Raw genomic sequence first — 17,209 nt, 5'->3', positions numbered from 1 at the left:
AATAAAAATTAAAACTGATTGTGAATTCATGTTATTTTCAAATATACAAGGTTGGAATAAATAGATGTATATCTAGACATTCTTCAACAGGCCAGATTAATTCAATTTTTATCCAGAGCTATTTGTAAACTGATAAACTGACTATTGTTAAAAACAAAATTTGCTGCTAAGAAGGAAATTTGATTATATTCACTGTAAAGCTACCCTCTATCAGCTATTAAACCTTAACAATTATTCAATGCTTATAAAGATGGAATTGTAAAATCACAAAAATACTGAACTCCGAGGAAAATTCAAAAAGGAAAGTCCCTAATCAAATGGCAAAATCAAAAGCTCAAACACATCAAACGAATGGATAACAGCTGTCATATTCCTGACTTGGTACAGGCATTTTCTTATGTAGATGAATGTTTAATTTTGTTAATATAATTACCTGTAGCTTGAGTGACACCATCTTCACAACATCCATATTCTGTACCCTGTAACAGAGATCAGGTTTTACTTTTCAAATTAAACTTACTGGTACCTTTATAAACTCAATCAAATAATAATTTTTAATTACAGAATAAAGATAACGAATCTAATATTATAACTTATTTCAAATAAAATGAATTGTCTTTCAATTCTTCTACATTTTTCACCTTTCACAATTAATCAAGACTTTTATTTTCATAATAAATGAAGTCTACTTAAAATTGGTCTCAAATCCATATCACATAATCAGTAATTTATTCTGAATATTGTAGATTATTATCTACCATATACATGTACATTCATAATATTTAATTCTTTTTGCTAATTTTTATTTAAAAAAAGAGTTTAAATATATAACCAAACTAGCACCTTTAACATTTGACTAAAGTTATTATACCTGACAAGCATCAGGACATCCCTTGTAATTTGGTCCTTGGGCTACTGACACACCATCCAAACAACAACCCCACATTGCCTCAAAACATAACCTCACAGTCTCTGTAGCTGTAAACACAAATTAAACTCAGGAACTTTTATTAATGACATACATTTATTTATTCAAATTTCCTCTGTCATACAATATCACTAGATACCCTAAGAAAGTATACCAGTACTTTGGGAGTGAAATGTTATTAACAGTATTTCATATCTACATATATATTCCTAAGATTTAAGCCAAAGTAATTACACAAATAGAAGTAGCACTTATATATAGTATAAAAAAGATTATAATTTGCTTTGTAAATGGTGCATCTAATTTTCGTGGTACTCTACATGAACATTTCTCTGGTACTTAAAAGGGCTGTTCAAGATCATTGCAAGGGAAAAAGGAACACAGTGAATATTTAACTACCCCATCCAAGGCCAAAATCATGAACAAAACCTGAAGCGAAAATAACTAGATATACAGTATATGCTTGTTAAACATTTGACATAACATCAAAACTTACGTCTAGGTGCCTGACAAGACATTCCACAGACATCACGACAACACTTTAAATTTCCAGCACAATCGTAGTCCGTCTGACATAGCCTTGCACAATCTGGATTGATGTTAGATGTCAGTTCTACACGAGGACATTCACCAGCCTTGTACTCAGGAGCTACAAGTATACAGATCTTAATAAGTACATCAAAATTCATATTCTAATATTTCCTTAAGATGAAGCAATGTTCTATTGAGCACAGTATACATGTATTCAGTAATTAATTGATCAATCCATTCTTTGGAAATCATTTCCAAGCAATACAGTTAATTACCTATACAATATCAACTCTATCAATTGTATTGAAGATGAACAATCAAGAAAGTAAATGAATGATATTAATGAAGCTTTTGAAAGAGACCATACAAGGAAAAAAAGGATCAACTTCTTGTTCAATCACATTTTGTATGTGCTTATCCCAAGCCAAGAGCCTGTAGTGCAGAGGTTATAGTTGGCTGCAGTCTGCTGTAATTATTTTTCATTTAATGTGATAAGCTTTAATCAGGACAAAGATTTTCTCTTTTGAATTGGTTCACATTTTTTTATTCTTTTATAGCTTACTGAATGGTATAAGTTTTGCTCATTGTTGAAAGCTGTATGGTGAATAGAATCTATTTACATCCTTGTCCTTTGGTCTTTTCACAGGTTGATAGGTAAGTGTCTGGAAACCAATAACACATACAAATCTTGGTCACACCTCATGCATTGAAGTAAGTTTAAATCTTACAAAAATTCCATTTACATAGGAAACACTTACTTTCTGCCATAGTATCAGCAACTACTTGTTCTGTTGGTCCCCTCCTACCATCTCCTAAAATAGCTGTCAAATTAAATCTGTATTGTGTTGAAGGTTTTAATCCATTGATACTGTAGGAGGAAACACTTCCAGGAATATCAATAACACTCACACTATCTTGCTGAACTTGGTCTCTATAGTAACGCTCTCCCATATATGACAGCTACAAATTCAAAGATTTGGAATCAAATTTTTATAAATGTATTACAGCTTGGTTTAAACAAGTTTCAATATTTGGACTGCTGATATTATCATTTTAATTTTTTTTCACAATTAATTTTAAGAATCAAATACCATTAAGTGTTTAAATACAAAAATATGCGTCTTTATGACACCTTGCCACAGTTTCACTTTCACTATCACATTTTCATGTTCAGTAAACCGCAAAATCTCTATCCATACCCTAATTTGATATATTTTTCGAAAAAAATTCATAGAAATTGCCAAAACTTCATAAAGAACTTCCTTAAACTAAAACTTTTACCCGATACAGGAAAGAACAACCAATGAACAGACAGACAAACAGACAAGAAAACATAATGCTCCATGATATTGGAAAATGTCCTTTTCACAGATAACATTTGCCACATAACATATTAATGAACAAATTGCATATTTTATTTCAGTAATTAACATAGAATTAGAGACTCCAAAGAGTTTGAATGGTTCAGCCAACTATCACTCCATGCAAGTTTCCAATGAAAGACAAGATTATTCAGAATAAGTTTGACCTGAACTACTACATAGTTTTAAAAGAGAACTTTTTTTATATTAGTTTGCATGTGATTTACACTATATGCATATAAACAAAAAATTCAAATTTCAAACAAATAAATTAGTATTGGTCTCTTTTAAAAGCTATCTTTCTCAATTACGTTATGTTAAACTTCCATTGTTGAATTCAGAAGAAAAATGTAAAATTCGCCACTTGAATTTTGGTAAACAAAGCAAAAGTTGTTCTCAAAGGGGAATAATTCACAATTTTTAACAGCATACTACATGGAAATTTCAAGAAGGAACACAATCCAACAAATAATTTATCTGGTATTTATATTGAACATAAATCTCAACTTTGTCATGTCTCAAAGCCTCCAAGATTTTTGTTAGCACAACTCTAGAAAGTTTGAGTTATTTCCCTTTTGTCTAATGTGAACAGGCAAAAAAATGTGTACATAATGTCCTAACACTTTAGCCAAAATATACTGTAAATCTCCTTTTTTAATATTATTCAGAAGCTTATTTAGAGACCATTCATCCATTAATACAGAAAAAAAGACATAAAACATCTAATTTAAAATAAAATTCAGGTCCTGAAGCAATAATTGTACCAAAGATATCATATATCAACCAGAACGCAAGTCAATTATGATCAGAAACCTCTTATCATACAATTACACTTAAAATATAAGCTCAATGACTTAAAGAAGAGTTAAAGGCAACCAGAAAGAATTCCAAATTGGAGCATTACTTCAATTATACCCCAAATATAAATTGAGGACAAAGCTGCTTCATGCTATTTGCAGTAATTGGGTCAAAACTATGTCAACCAATCAAATGTATATATGATTTGGAAATACTCAATTTACAAATTTTTTCAACCATATGTAAAGATTGAAGGTTGAGAAAACTATCATTTTCCAGATTTTTTTTCAAATAGATGTTCATTTCAATAGTGTGTGAACCAAACTAATTTGACCTGCAATTTTCCACTCTATCATTGTAAAGCAAATATCGGCTTAATATCGGCAAGAACAACTGTTATTTTCATGAAATTTATATAAAGACATTCAATATTGTTCTTAATCTACACACTATGCAACTACAGTGGATTTGGGTTATTTGCATAGCCTATTAGTGAAACATAATTATGCAATAAAGCGAAGTATGTCTATATCCAAAAGGCTTAATTATGGGGTCTAACAAGTGGATAGTTAAGGAAATCCACAAAGTAAGATGAAGAGCTGTGATCCACATGTACTGTTGAATTCTTATAAAATTTACATGTCTGATGTTATATATATTATTGAGTTTTATTTCTTTAATAAAGATTATAAACAAATTTTGTTCTGTCTGTTGGTGTACCTATACATCCTTAACCTGTTTAGTCAAGAAATAAAAATAGAAACCAGTTGTTACTGATCTATAAATAACTTTCTTTTCCGAGACCCGAGTTGGTTTCTTTGTTTACAAGGAATGTTGTACACCTTTAAAGAATATTCAGGCCAAATTGAGCTGTAAATAAAGGGTAAAATTCCCTTAACTTCTCGTTTTATCTTACTGTATATTGCATACATACTTATAGTGTAAACTTACCCTATATTGTCTGATTATACTCATAGTGTAAACTTACCCTATATTGTCTGATTATACTCATAGTGTAAACTTACCCTATATTGCCTGATTATACTCATAGTGTAAACTTACCCTATATTGCCTGATTATACTCATAGTGTAAACTTACCCTATATCGCCTGATAGTGTAAACTTACCCTATATTGTCTGATAATACTCAGTGTAAACTTACCCTATATTGTCTGATTATACTCCTAGTGTATACTTACCCTATATTGCCTGATTATACTCATAGTGTATACTTACCCTATATTGCCTGATTATGCTCATAGTGTATACTTACCCCTATATTGCCTGATTATACTCATAGTGTAAACTTACCCTATATTGTCTGATTATACTCATAGTGTAAACTTACCCTATATTGCCTGATTATGCTCATAGTGTAAACTTACCCTATATTGTCTGATTTCATTTGACATCATTGGAGGATCCCATTTTAAAGTTATTTTATTATAAGATTTATCCATAGCATGGAGAGCATTTACTTTCAGTTTTGTTTCTGAAATGAAAATTTTTTTCTTCTTAATACAAATGTAAACACAAGAAATAATTATGGACCATTGTTTAATGGACATTCATAGATGTCTATGAAAAGATGGCATATTCAGGAAAGAATTAACCACCAATAGGTGAACAAAATATGATATGTCTACCATGACAGACAACATTATATATACCAAAAATGCAAACAGTAAAAAATTGTTATGTTATTATATGGTTATTTTTTCTTATTTTAAGTATTACAGTTTTGGTTTGCTGCTATACTTACTATTACAAAAGCAGTGTTGGATAAATATGTGTAGGAGTTAGAGGTTATTTATGGTGTGACACTGGAAATTTCAGGAAGGTTGGACAGCTCCCTCCAAAAACACAAAATAAAAAAAATATATTTCAACAGTAAAATTCATAAATGATAAATAAAGGCTCCAAACAGCCTGTGTCACTCACCTGAATCTTCAACAATGGCCACTTTTAAGTAAAAATCATCATTAAAGGGGAACAACTCTATTAAGAGTTAACTGACAATATCAGTCATGTTGACATATTTGTAGATCTTATCCTGCTGATAATTTTTCCTTTCTAAAGCTTCTATCTATCCAATATAGTTTTCAAGATAATAGGCAAAAAATGCAAAAAATGTAAAAAACAATATCATTAAAAGGCAATAACTCTAATAACAAGTCGACTGAAGATTTCAACCATAATGGCTTATTTGTAGATCTTGTCTTGCTGATCATTTGTGCTATTTAAAGTTTCTTACTATATTTGACAATTTTCAAGATAATAGTCAACTAGAGGCTCTCAAGAGCATGTGTCGCTCACCTGATTCTACTTTGGTTTTGGAAATCATGTAAAAATAGATTAAAATCATAACAGATACCCTAATAATGAGTGAGGCCAAATTTGGTTTAATATTGGTCCTGTAATTTAATAAAAAATCCTGGTGGCCATCTTGAACAGTAAATCGGCAACAAGGTAGCAACACTTAATCAGCACCTCATAAGAAACATTTATGCCATGTTTTGGTTTCATTCCATTCAGTGCACCTCTAGAAGAAGCATTTGTATGTATTTCCCATAGGGTCTTATGTTAAAGGAAGTCCCCCCATTGGCGGCCATCATGGATGAAGGATCAGCTTCAAAGTAACAAAACTTAGTCAGCACCTCATAAGGAACATTCATGCCATGTTTGGTTTCAATCCATTCCGTATGTGGTTCTCTAAAAGAAGACATTTGTATGTATTGTCCATAGGGTCCTTTGTTAAACACTGTCCCCATTTGGCAGCCATCATGGATGAAGGATCAGCTTCAAAGTAACAACACTTGGTCAGCACCTCAAAAGGAACATGCATGCCATGTTTGGTTTCATTCCATTCAATGGTTCTCTAAAAGAAAACATTTGTACGTATTTCTCGTAGGGTCCTATGTTAAACTAAGTCCTCCGCTGGCGGCCATCTTAGATTATGGATCGGCTTCATAGTAACAACACTTGGTCAGCACCTCATAAGGAACATTCATGCCATGTTTGGTTTCATTGCATTTAGTGGTTCTCTAAAAGAAGACATTTTTATGTATTTCCCGTAGGGTCCTATGTTAAACTAAGTCCCCGGCTGGCTGCCATCTTGGATGATGGATCAGCTTCAAAGTAACAACACTTGGTCAGCACCTAATAAGGAACATTCTTGCCATGTTTGGTTTCATTCCATTCAGTGGTTCTCTAAAAGAAGTCGTTTGTATGTATTTCCCATAGGGTCCCATGTTAAACTAAGTCCCCCGCTGGCGGCCATCTTGGATTATGGATTGGCTTCAAAGTAACAACACTCGATCAGCACCTCATAAGAAACACTCATGCCATGATTGGTTTTATTTTATTCAGTGGTTCTCTAAAAGAAGACATTCGTATGTATTTCCCATAGGATCCAATGTTAAACTAAGTCCCCTGCTGGCTGCCATCTTGGATAATGGATCAGCTTCATAGTAACAACACTTGGTCAGCACTTCATAAGGAACAGTCATGCCATGTTTGGTTTCATTCCATTCAGTGGTTCTCTAAAAGAAGACATTTGTATGTATTTCCCATAGGGTCCTATGTTAAACTAAGTCCCCCGCTGGCTGCCATCTTGGATGATGGATCAGCTTCAAAGTAACAACACTTGGTCAGCACCTCATAAGGAACATTCTTGCCATGTTTGGTTTCATTCCATTCAGTGGTTCTCTAAAAGAAGACGTTTGTATGTATTTCCCATAGGGTCCCATGTTAAACTAAGTCCCCCGCTGGCGGCCATCTTGGATTATGGATCGGCTTCATAGTAACAACTCTTGGTCAGCACCTCATAAGGAACATTCATGCCATGTTTGGTTTCATTCCATTCAGTGGTTCTCTAAAAGAAGACATTTGTATGTATTTCCCATAGGGTCCCATGTTAAACTAAGTCCCTCGCTGGCGGCCATCTTGGATTATGGATCGGCTTCAAAGTAACAACACTCGGTCAGCACCTCATAAGAAACATTCATGCCATGTTTGGTTTCATTCCATTCATTGGTTCTCTAAAAGAAGACATTGTATGTATTTCCCATAGGGTCCTATGTTAAACTAAGTCCCCCGCTGGCGGCCATCTTGAATGATGGATCCACTACAAAGTAACAACACTTGGTCAGCACCTCATAAGGAACATTCATGCCATGTTTGGTTTCATTCCATTCAGTGGTTCTCTAGGAGATGTTCAAAATGTAAAAAGTTAACGCCGACAACGGACGACGCCAGACGATGATGGACGACGCCGGAAGACGGACCAGGTGAGCTAAAAATGGTAAAAATCATTCTTTTATGGCAATATTTTCAATAAGGAGTCGACTTACAAATTTGTAGATCTTATCTTGCTGACCATTTTTGCTATTTAAAGTTTCTGTCTATCTATTATAATTTTCCAGATAATAGGGAAAAATTTTAAAATGGTAAAATTCGTCTTTTAAGGGCAATAACTCCTATAAGAAGTCGTCCGACAGTTTTGACTTACGTGGACAATAGTTAGAGCTCTATAATAGGCAAAACTTGCATTTTACCCCTAATGTTCTATTTTTAGCCCTGTTGGTCATCTTGGTTGGCATGCAGGGTCATTGGACATATTTTTTAAACTATATACCCCAATGATGATTGTGTCCAAGTTGGGTAAATTTGGCCCAGTGGTTTCAGAGGAGAAGATTTTCGTAAAAGTTAACAAACAAGGACACTGACGTACGACAGACGGCAAGTGAAAAAGAAAAATCACATCCTTCTTTTTTGTTACACTGCTGAATAGAATTATGAAATTTTATAGGTAGAGGGGTGAAGGGGTACGGAATGGATGAAAATGAGAAAACAATCCATGATATTGTGGGAAATAGCATAAATCAAAGGAACAGACTTTATAATGCTATTCATCACCTTATCAACAATGGAAGCATTATAAATGAAAAGAACTAACCATCGCTACCACATCTAATCAGACATTCTGCACGTGTTCTGAATCTGTTCTCATTACCACGACAACCACCATAAAGAAATTCTGTGCAATCTTTTGTTGTCTGGTCGAAGTGCCATCTTCTATGTGCTGCTTTACATGGTCCATGAGCCTGAGGTAGCTGGCAAATATCTGCAAGTTTTTAAAAAATTAAAATTAAGTATAATTACCATAATATTATTATGTTTTCCTATTACTACTCATCAAAACAGGTAAATCAATAGGCATAGTCCCAAATCTGGAATCTTTGTCAGTGGTTGTCTTTAGTGTTTCTTAATGTTTTCAGTTTTAAATAAATTATTAGGGAATTGGTGTTGATTATGGAGCGAATGGTCTGTGTTTAATTTGTTCACTAGTTTTCTAGACTCAATGTGATTAAGAGGTCAACATTTTTTATAGACAATTGCCTGTTGTTGATGACCCAGTGTTGACAACTAGAGGTATTTCGATTTTTTTTCGTCTAATGGATGTAGTATACCCAACATCTCCTTTAATTCAAAACAAAGTTCAATCAGAAGGAATTAGTTCATCTGATTTAAATAAATTCTTCGAGTTTGGAATATTGTAATCCTTCCATTGTTTTACAAATATTATTTAATGTTATAAAATTTAATGCATAAAAAGAGATATGGGTATACATAATTGAGATGTCATGCCAACCAGAACAACAACAAAAGCATATATTTTAATGATTGAAAATAATGACGTCAAATTGCATTTTTATACTTAGTTTGCTAATCAGTAAAAATCTAAACTAAATATACTTGAATGCTGATTAAAACCAGTGTTTATTGTGTGCTGAATTTTATCAATCTACCTCAAATAAATACAAACTGCATTTAGCATTTAGTCTTAGATGCATGATTTTTTTTATAAGTTGTTATTGGCTTTGAACTAGTTGTCAGTAATTGTAAGTACTCTCAGATCTGTGCTTAGTGTCTTTTTGTTGTTGGGATGTACAAGTACCTGTCCACGTCCACTCTGTTTTTTTGTTAGATGTATTTCTATATGTATCCATCTGATGAGTTAAGCCTTATACATATATACATATTTGTTTTTCGTTCATTATTTTGTACATAAATTATGCCGTAAGTTTTCTTGTTTGAATTGTTTTACATTTGTCATTTTGGGGCCTTTTTTAGCTGACTATGCAGTATGGGCTTTGCTCATTGTTGAAGGCTGTATGGTGACCTATAGTTGTTAATTTCTGTGTCGTTTGGTCTCTTGTGGAGAGTTGTCTCATTGGCAATCATACCACATCTTCTTTTTTATATACACACCCTGAACTGTAACGCTCCTACGACATGCTGCATCACAATCTTCCTCACTGTCAAAATTATTACGATTTCCTTTACAACCACCATACCAGAATCTTTTACACTTTCCATCTTTTCCAGAAAATGACCATTTTATTTTGTAGTCTGTACAGGAACCTCTTTCTGCTTCCAAGTTACAGAAATGAGCTGTATAAAAACAAATGTTATCACAGATGATTCTACTATATAATTTGTAGCTGCTTAGCAGCCACAAAAAGTATTCGAAGTTCAAATACTGTGGATTCCTTATTATTTGTTGGATACCAATTTTCATGGATTTCGTGGGTACAGGGAAACCACAAACTTAAATGTTCAACGAATTGAGAATTTGTTGTATGATTATATGTAGACTTTCGGAAAACCACGAAATCAAATATCCACGAATATGCAAGATTTCCTCAATCCACGAAAATTGGTACCCACGAAAATAAATGAATCCACAGTAAAAGTCCAAAACAAGAAAAGAATTGCTTTGTTTTGGAACTGAAATATAGTGTAGCAGTGGTTTGAGCAATCATTATGGTAGATGTATTTCATCAGAACACTTTAAATTGTAGCTGAACACAATCTTTATAGTAGATGTATTTCATCAGAACACTTTAAATTATAGCTGAACACAATCTTTATAGTAGATGTATTTCATCAGCACACTTTACATTATAGCTGAACACAATCTGTATAGTAGATGTATTTCATCAGAACACTTTACATTATAGCTGAACACAATCTTTATAGTAGATGTATTTCATCAGAACACTTTAAATTGTAGCTGAACACAATCTTTATAGTAGATGTATTTCATCAGAACACTTTACATTACAGCTGAACACAATCTTTATAGTAGATGTATTTCATCAGAACACTTACATTATAGCTGAACACAATCTTTATAGTAAATGTATTTCATCAGAACACTTTACACTGTAGCTGAACACAATCTTTATAGTAGATGTATTTCATCAGAACACTTAACACTGTAGCTGAACACAATCTTTATAGAAGTTATATTTCATCAGAACACTTTACATTGTAGCTGAACACAATCATTACCTAGCATTTCACATCAACACAGATTTTTTGCATGACTTTGATGCAGTTTGAAAAGAATTTTGGACAAATAAGATAGTATTGCAGCAACTGTAACCTACATATTTCCATACTGAGTTACATTCTGTACCATTTGATTTGCTTCATGTAAGTTAATGTTTTGTAAAAGCAGACATAAACTGTTGGTTTTCTTGTTTGAATTGTTTGACATATTGTCATGTCAGGTCTTTTTATTGCTGACTATTCTGTATGTGTTGTGCTCATTGTTGAAGGCTGTATAGTGACCTTCATTTGCTTATATCCATGTCCTTTTGACTCTGATAGATAGTTGTCTCTATGGCAATCATTACACATCTCCTTATTTTTATACTAGTCAGAAAACTGAAAACTAGTGATGATTAGGAAAATGCTATTAAACAATTAACCTGAAGATGTCTTTTTAATGTTTGTGTCATGATAGTAAACAATTAACCTGTAGATGTCTTTTTAATGTTTGTGTCATTAGTTTGCTGTCTCATTGACATATATCCCACATCTTGTATCCATACTGATGTTTCCTAATAAAGAGAAGAAAAATTCAAGTTAATACATACCTGATGTCTGTGGAGCACCAGTGGTTTCTGGGGCTACTTCAACTGAAATCAAAAATACTATTATCAACTATTGTTGTACAAATAAGGTACTGTATTGTTATTCTTCTGCTATTTTCCCTCTAGCAGCAGGCAAAATAATTATGAATATAACTTGTAAACCAATTCAGAGATCCGTAGATTCTTCTTGGATGAGAGTAAAATCAGTCAAAACTTATTTTCTGACATACTAATTTTGGACAGACAGGCAACCCTTGTCAGTACCCTAATAACTGACTCAAAACATTAACTAGAATCTCAGATGTTTCCATATTGCTCGTCTTGAATCTGTGTATAATACTAACTCAATCTGAGTTCAGTCAATCTTTTATATTTTTAAGTCAGCCTCAAGAACAGAGAAAACTGACCTGATAAGAGAGGTGACCTTTAAATTGAAGTCCAAAATGCATAAGTATTATTAGAACCGGACAACAAGAGGGTGACCTGACAAGGTTTTTGCTTAAAGGAGGTGTCCATTCTGTATATATAAATATATATACATAAAAGTCTTAAGATTTGTGCAACAATACTAATATAAGATAGTAATATACGAACAAGATGCTATGAAATCGGTTTTATAACATCTTGTTCATGAATAACTCTCATATATCGGTATCGTTACACAAATCCTCATGATTTTTATCGTTTTTCCTGTTTGTGTAGCATCATCAATCCTAGATGATTAGATTCCTATTAAATTTGCTGGTTGGTTGTCTTTATAGACAAATAAGACCATTGGTTTTTCTTTTGAATCGTTTTACAATTTGTCAAGGTCCTTTTAAAGCTGTCTATATAGTATGGGTTTTGCTCATTGAAGAAGGCTGCACAGTACCCTACAGTTGTTTACATCCTCATCCTTTGGTTGCCTAATGATGTGTTATAAAAACATAATGGTGTCCCAACAGGATATTTAAAGCTAGTTCAAGGCATGCTCAATGCATGCTTGTGTACACAGCCTTACCTATATTTGGCTCCTGACATGTGTGACCACAACCATTAGAACAACATTTCTGTGTCCCTGTACAATCATAATCTGACGAACATCCTTCAACACATATACCTCCTGTTCCAGCAGTCAATGGTGGACATTCTCCAGCTTTATATCCTTCAATAAACGATATTAGATACTGAGCTCGAGATATCTAGGAGCCTGTCGTGCATAACTGTCTGGCTTATATTATTTCAAACAGGAATCATTAGCAATCTATATCAAATCTTAGCTGTCAAAATTGACACTCTGCTAGGTCATATAAGGTGAAGAACCCTTATAAGGAGTCAATTGACAATTTCTGTCACTTATTTTCTTGTAGATCTTATTTTATTGATCATTTTTGCAGTTTAGCATCTGCCATTAGACTCAAAAGCCAAAATTTAAAAAAAAATAAAAAAATAGTAATTTCAGGAAAATAACTACTTTTTTCAAGCTTACCATAGCAGAGTGGCATTTGTGAACTGCATCAGTGTATCTTAAAATATTATACAACATATTTTTTTTTTTTAAACTTACAAAGGCTTACATATAATTTAGAAGTCCTTTATGATTTTGTAAATTCATTATATGGAGACCATCGTTTATTAATTTTACCTACAATGTTTCAAAATTCTTATTCTTACCCCTAACAGCTCTTGTAGTGTTGTAAGCTGATATGCTCCATAAGCTGAACTTTGTACCCTGGATGACCTTGACACTAAATTCATATTGTTGACCTTGTGATAACCCTGTAATATACACTTGTTGAGCTGTAGTATTAACAATAGTATATTGAATTTCTGTGCCTGCCACTAGTTGCCTATATCTAACAGAATATAATCTACGTTCTGTGGCATCAGCGGCATCCACATCTCTCCATGTTACAAAGGCTGTATTATCTCTGACAATGTCAGCTCGGATGTTTACTGGAGGTGTCAATAAATAACTGTCTGAAAGAAGAAATCAAAACATAATTTGAATATGTAATCTTTAACAAGAATAAATTACTTCTTAAAAAAACTTAAACATATAATTCAAAGACATTATGCCTCCCTACTATTATAGACGGGACATAAAAAGATAAATTACCCACCTTAACATCGATTTATAAGACATCTTGAAACAAAATATATTTTTGGGTTAGGACTTGCTCATTTCTAAATATAAATAACAAGATTTTCATGTCTATTTTTGGAAGTTTTTGCAGATTTGCATTAAATGTTTGAAACCCTTAAGCACTTATGTAAGACCTTCTTAACAAAATTTCTGAAATCTGAAAGAATAATGTCTTGTGAACATTTGAAGCATGTCATTTAAAAGTTTTATACATGTAATACTTTTTGATATTGTTTAGAAGGGGCAAACAAGGTGGCCTTATCATACCTTCTCTTTTGGGACAAGAGTGAATAATGTTAACAAATCAACTAATTTCAATTACCTTCAGGATCTTGGCAGGTCGTGCCACATCCATTAGAACAACATTTTTGGTTGCCATCACAGTCTACATCTCTACGACAGGCCTGTACACATGATCCTATATTGCTTATAGAAAGTTTAGGACATTGTCCTGGTTTAGTTGTGGGCAGTGGTGCAACTGTGGTTACTACAATTTAAAAAATAATGATTACAACAGACCAATCAAGACTTGTTTTTATTGGATGAGTTACACTGGTTAACCCGAGGTCAATCAGAAAAATAAACTCAATGACCAATCGATTCTTACTATGATGTAATAACATAAACATTCTGACATATGAAATGTCTGGGAAAATGCACATATTTGAAAGTCGTCTATACAAGATGTTATATGAGCTATTTATAACTATTTATACTTCAGCTCAATGTTGTTAACTAAATGTAATGAAAGTTTCTTAAATGAGCTTATTCTAAAGATATAAGTTATTGTCAAACAGGAAAAGAACATTGAATAACTGAAAGTGTTTTATACTGTATAGGATAATCAGATGAATCTTAGTGCTCTATATTAAGAATCCATGACTTAAAGTTGCTGAGAAAATTGTAACATGATTGTGTTACAGACAGACGAAAAGAGGTTAACCAGTGGATTCTGTTCCTCAATTAGAGCGGATGTATTATAATCAATCTAATGTATGTTTCTTTGATACATCATTAAAGTAACTAATATAAAATGGTAGGCAAGCCATAAATTCATTGACATAAATAAAATATATTGGTAATAACAACGAAATCAAAACAAACAACATTAGGAATATATTAATTGAAAGCATTTAATGTAACTCCTGCAATAAAAGAATATGTTGGTTAACTGACATTTCCAATACCCAACCAACACACATATTAACAATTTTGAGAATTTCCCATCCCCTTTCTCTGAAATACTATATTTTTCTGATAACCACATTCATCTCAATTACAATAATAAAAATGAGAATGGAAACGGGGAATGCGTCAAAGAGACAACAACCTGAGGAAAGAGCAGGAAACAGCCCAAGGCTTTTATTAGAGTAAATCTTATTACAGGCTGCCAATTACCAACATTTAAAAAAAGGGACAAAATATAGCAACTGCTAGCACATTTCACAAAACAAATATGGATTTGCAATTAGTTTTAAGCCCAAGTCAGCAGTTTTATCTACAGTACTGTAATAACCCTTCTAAAGTGAAAAATTCTTTGTTATGTTCATGTTTTTTTTCTCACCTCTATTTTGACAAACAATTTCTACATTAAGAAATGATTATGGGTAAACTCTACAAATAATGTTGTTTCCTATAATTAATATTCCAATAATTTTATCAATACCTGTGGTGGTGCATCTGGCTTCACAATCCTCTTTGGTATCAAATCTATTAGCATTACCATCACACCCTCCATACCAAAACCTTGTACATTGGCCAGTGGTAGCATTGTGGAAATATTTCACTATATATTTTCTACATCTTCCCAATTCACTAGGTAAACGACAGATATCTGAAAATAAAGTAAACTTTGATTTGAACAAACATTTAATTTTATTAGGGAGGCTATAAGATAAAAGCCCTAAAATAAAAGCCGTTTCATTCTGTTAATATTTTTTATTCTAAATGTTTATAAATTAAGTATATACATATACAATATATTTTCATTGTTGCAAAGTATGAAATTTATTTGTATGAGCTTAAGAAACCATAAGAAAAGCTAACTTTACTCCTGTGTCCAAATGAGTACAAATCAATTTTATATTTTTCTGTAATGTATGTATCATAGTTGTTTTTATCTTGCAATTTAACATGGATGCTTGAAAAATTGTTTTGTTTTTGAAATGTCCAGCTAAAAAAATCAACGTTGCTAGGATACAGACAGCCAAGAGGACACCAAACTGATCTGTGGTGTAAAACAGTAGTTTGAATGTAACTGTTGGCTCCCAACAACAAAGGATACGGGGAGACACTATGTGCATAGTGAATACTATATGAATAGTGCTTCAGTTTAATAAAATATAAATGATTGATTGGTGGCTAATTTTACATGCAAATTCATGATGATCAGAGGCAGATTATGGTGGGAAGGCCCCCCCCCCCTTATGGAGCTACACATATTTTACATGCAAATTCAAGATGATCAGAGGCAGATTATGGTGGGAAGGCCCCCCTTATGGAGCTACACATATTTTACATGCAAATTCAAGTTGATCAGAGGCAGATTATGGTGGGAAGGCCCCCTAATGGAGCATTCATATGGTAAATGATTGAATGATTGATTTGTGTTTAAAGCCAGTTTTAGCACTGTTGTGCTATTTCATGTCGGTCAGTTTTTCTTGGTAGAGGAAGCCAGGGGGGAACCACCTACCTTCGGTAGGAAAACTGACCATCCTATTCAATTAAGATTGGAGTCAAATGCACCCACCACTTTCGGGATTCAAACTCAAAACCTCAGTGTTGACAGGCTAATGATACAGTAGTTCAACTACTTAGACCACTTGGCAACGGAGGCCCCTGTATGGTAAATGCATACACTTTTTACAAGTCCCACTCCTAAGGTTACCTTGGTACTCCTCCCCTGTTCAGAATCCTAGATCTGCTTCTGATGAGATCATGTTAATAGATATATATATACAGCCTTCCTTGCACTAGATGGCACACAGATTGTTAATGTGATAGAATACAACATGATAGTCAGGAAAACATATTACCCTACTCAGTCACATTACTCTGACCAGTCTACAACATGATAGTCAGGAAACCTACTCAGTCACATTACACTGACCAGTCTACAACATGATAGTCAGGAAAACATATTACCCTACTCAGTCACATTACACTGACCAGTCTACAACATGATAGTCAGGAAAACATATTACCCTACTCAGTCACATTACACTGACCAGTCTACAACATGATAGTCAGGAAAACATATTACCCTACTCAGTCACATTACACTGACCAGTCTACAACATGATAGTCAGGAAAACATATTACCCTACTCAGTCACATTACACTGACCAGTCTACAACATGATAGTCAGGAAAACATATTACCCTACTCAGTCACATTACTCTGACCAGTCTACAACATGATAGTCAGGAAAACATATTACCCTACTCAGTCACATTACACTGACCAGTCTACAACATGATAGTCAGGAAAACATATTACCCTACTCAGTCACATTACACTG

At 33.2% G+C, this 17,209-nt stretch overlaps 1 protein-coding gene across 9 annotated transcripts in view; it reads right to left on the bottom strand.

The window, feature by feature from the left end:
• Positions 1 to 17,209, bottom strand: part of LOC127698324 (papilin-like) — a 196,182-nt gene that overhangs the window by 33,599 nt on the left and 145,374 nt on the right. For all 9 annotated transcript variants that reach the window (XM_052201709.1, XM_052201714.1, XM_052201715.1 and 6 more), the window contains 12 exons: positions 15,356 to 15,523; positions 14,012 to 14,176; positions 13,218 to 13,523; positions 12,565 to 12,708; positions 11,568 to 11,609; positions 9,892 to 10,074; positions 8,576 to 8,743; positions 5,004 to 5,110; positions 2,218 to 2,419; positions 1,425 to 1,577; positions 872 to 978; positions 434 to 479 (listed from right to left, as the gene is read on the bottom strand). In XM_052201709.1, coding sequence (XP_052057669.1) covers positions 434 to 479; positions 872 to 978; positions 1,425 to 1,577; positions 2,218 to 2,419; positions 5,004 to 5,110; positions 8,576 to 8,743; positions 9,892 to 10,074; positions 11,568 to 11,609; positions 12,565 to 12,708; positions 13,218 to 13,523; positions 14,012 to 14,176; positions 15,356 to 15,523 — 1,791 coding nt within the window. The remainder of the gene's footprint in view (positions 1 to 433; positions 480 to 871; positions 979 to 1,424; positions 1,578 to 2,217; positions 2,420 to 5,003; positions 5,111 to 8,575; positions 8,744 to 9,891; positions 10,075 to 11,567; positions 11,610 to 12,564; positions 12,709 to 13,217; positions 13,524 to 14,011; positions 14,177 to 15,355; positions 15,524 to 17,209) is intronic.

The sequence above is a fragment of the Mytilus californianus genome, unplaced genomic scaffold (assembly GCF_021869535.1).
Source record: "Mytilus californianus isolate M0D057914Y unplaced genomic scaffold, xbMytCali1.0.p SCAF_4, whole genome shotgun sequence".
Lineage (NCBI taxonomy): Eukaryota > Metazoa > Mollusca > Bivalvia > Mytilida > Mytilidae > Mytilus > Mytilus californianus.
This window is presented reverse-complemented; position numbering and strand designations above follow the sequence as displayed.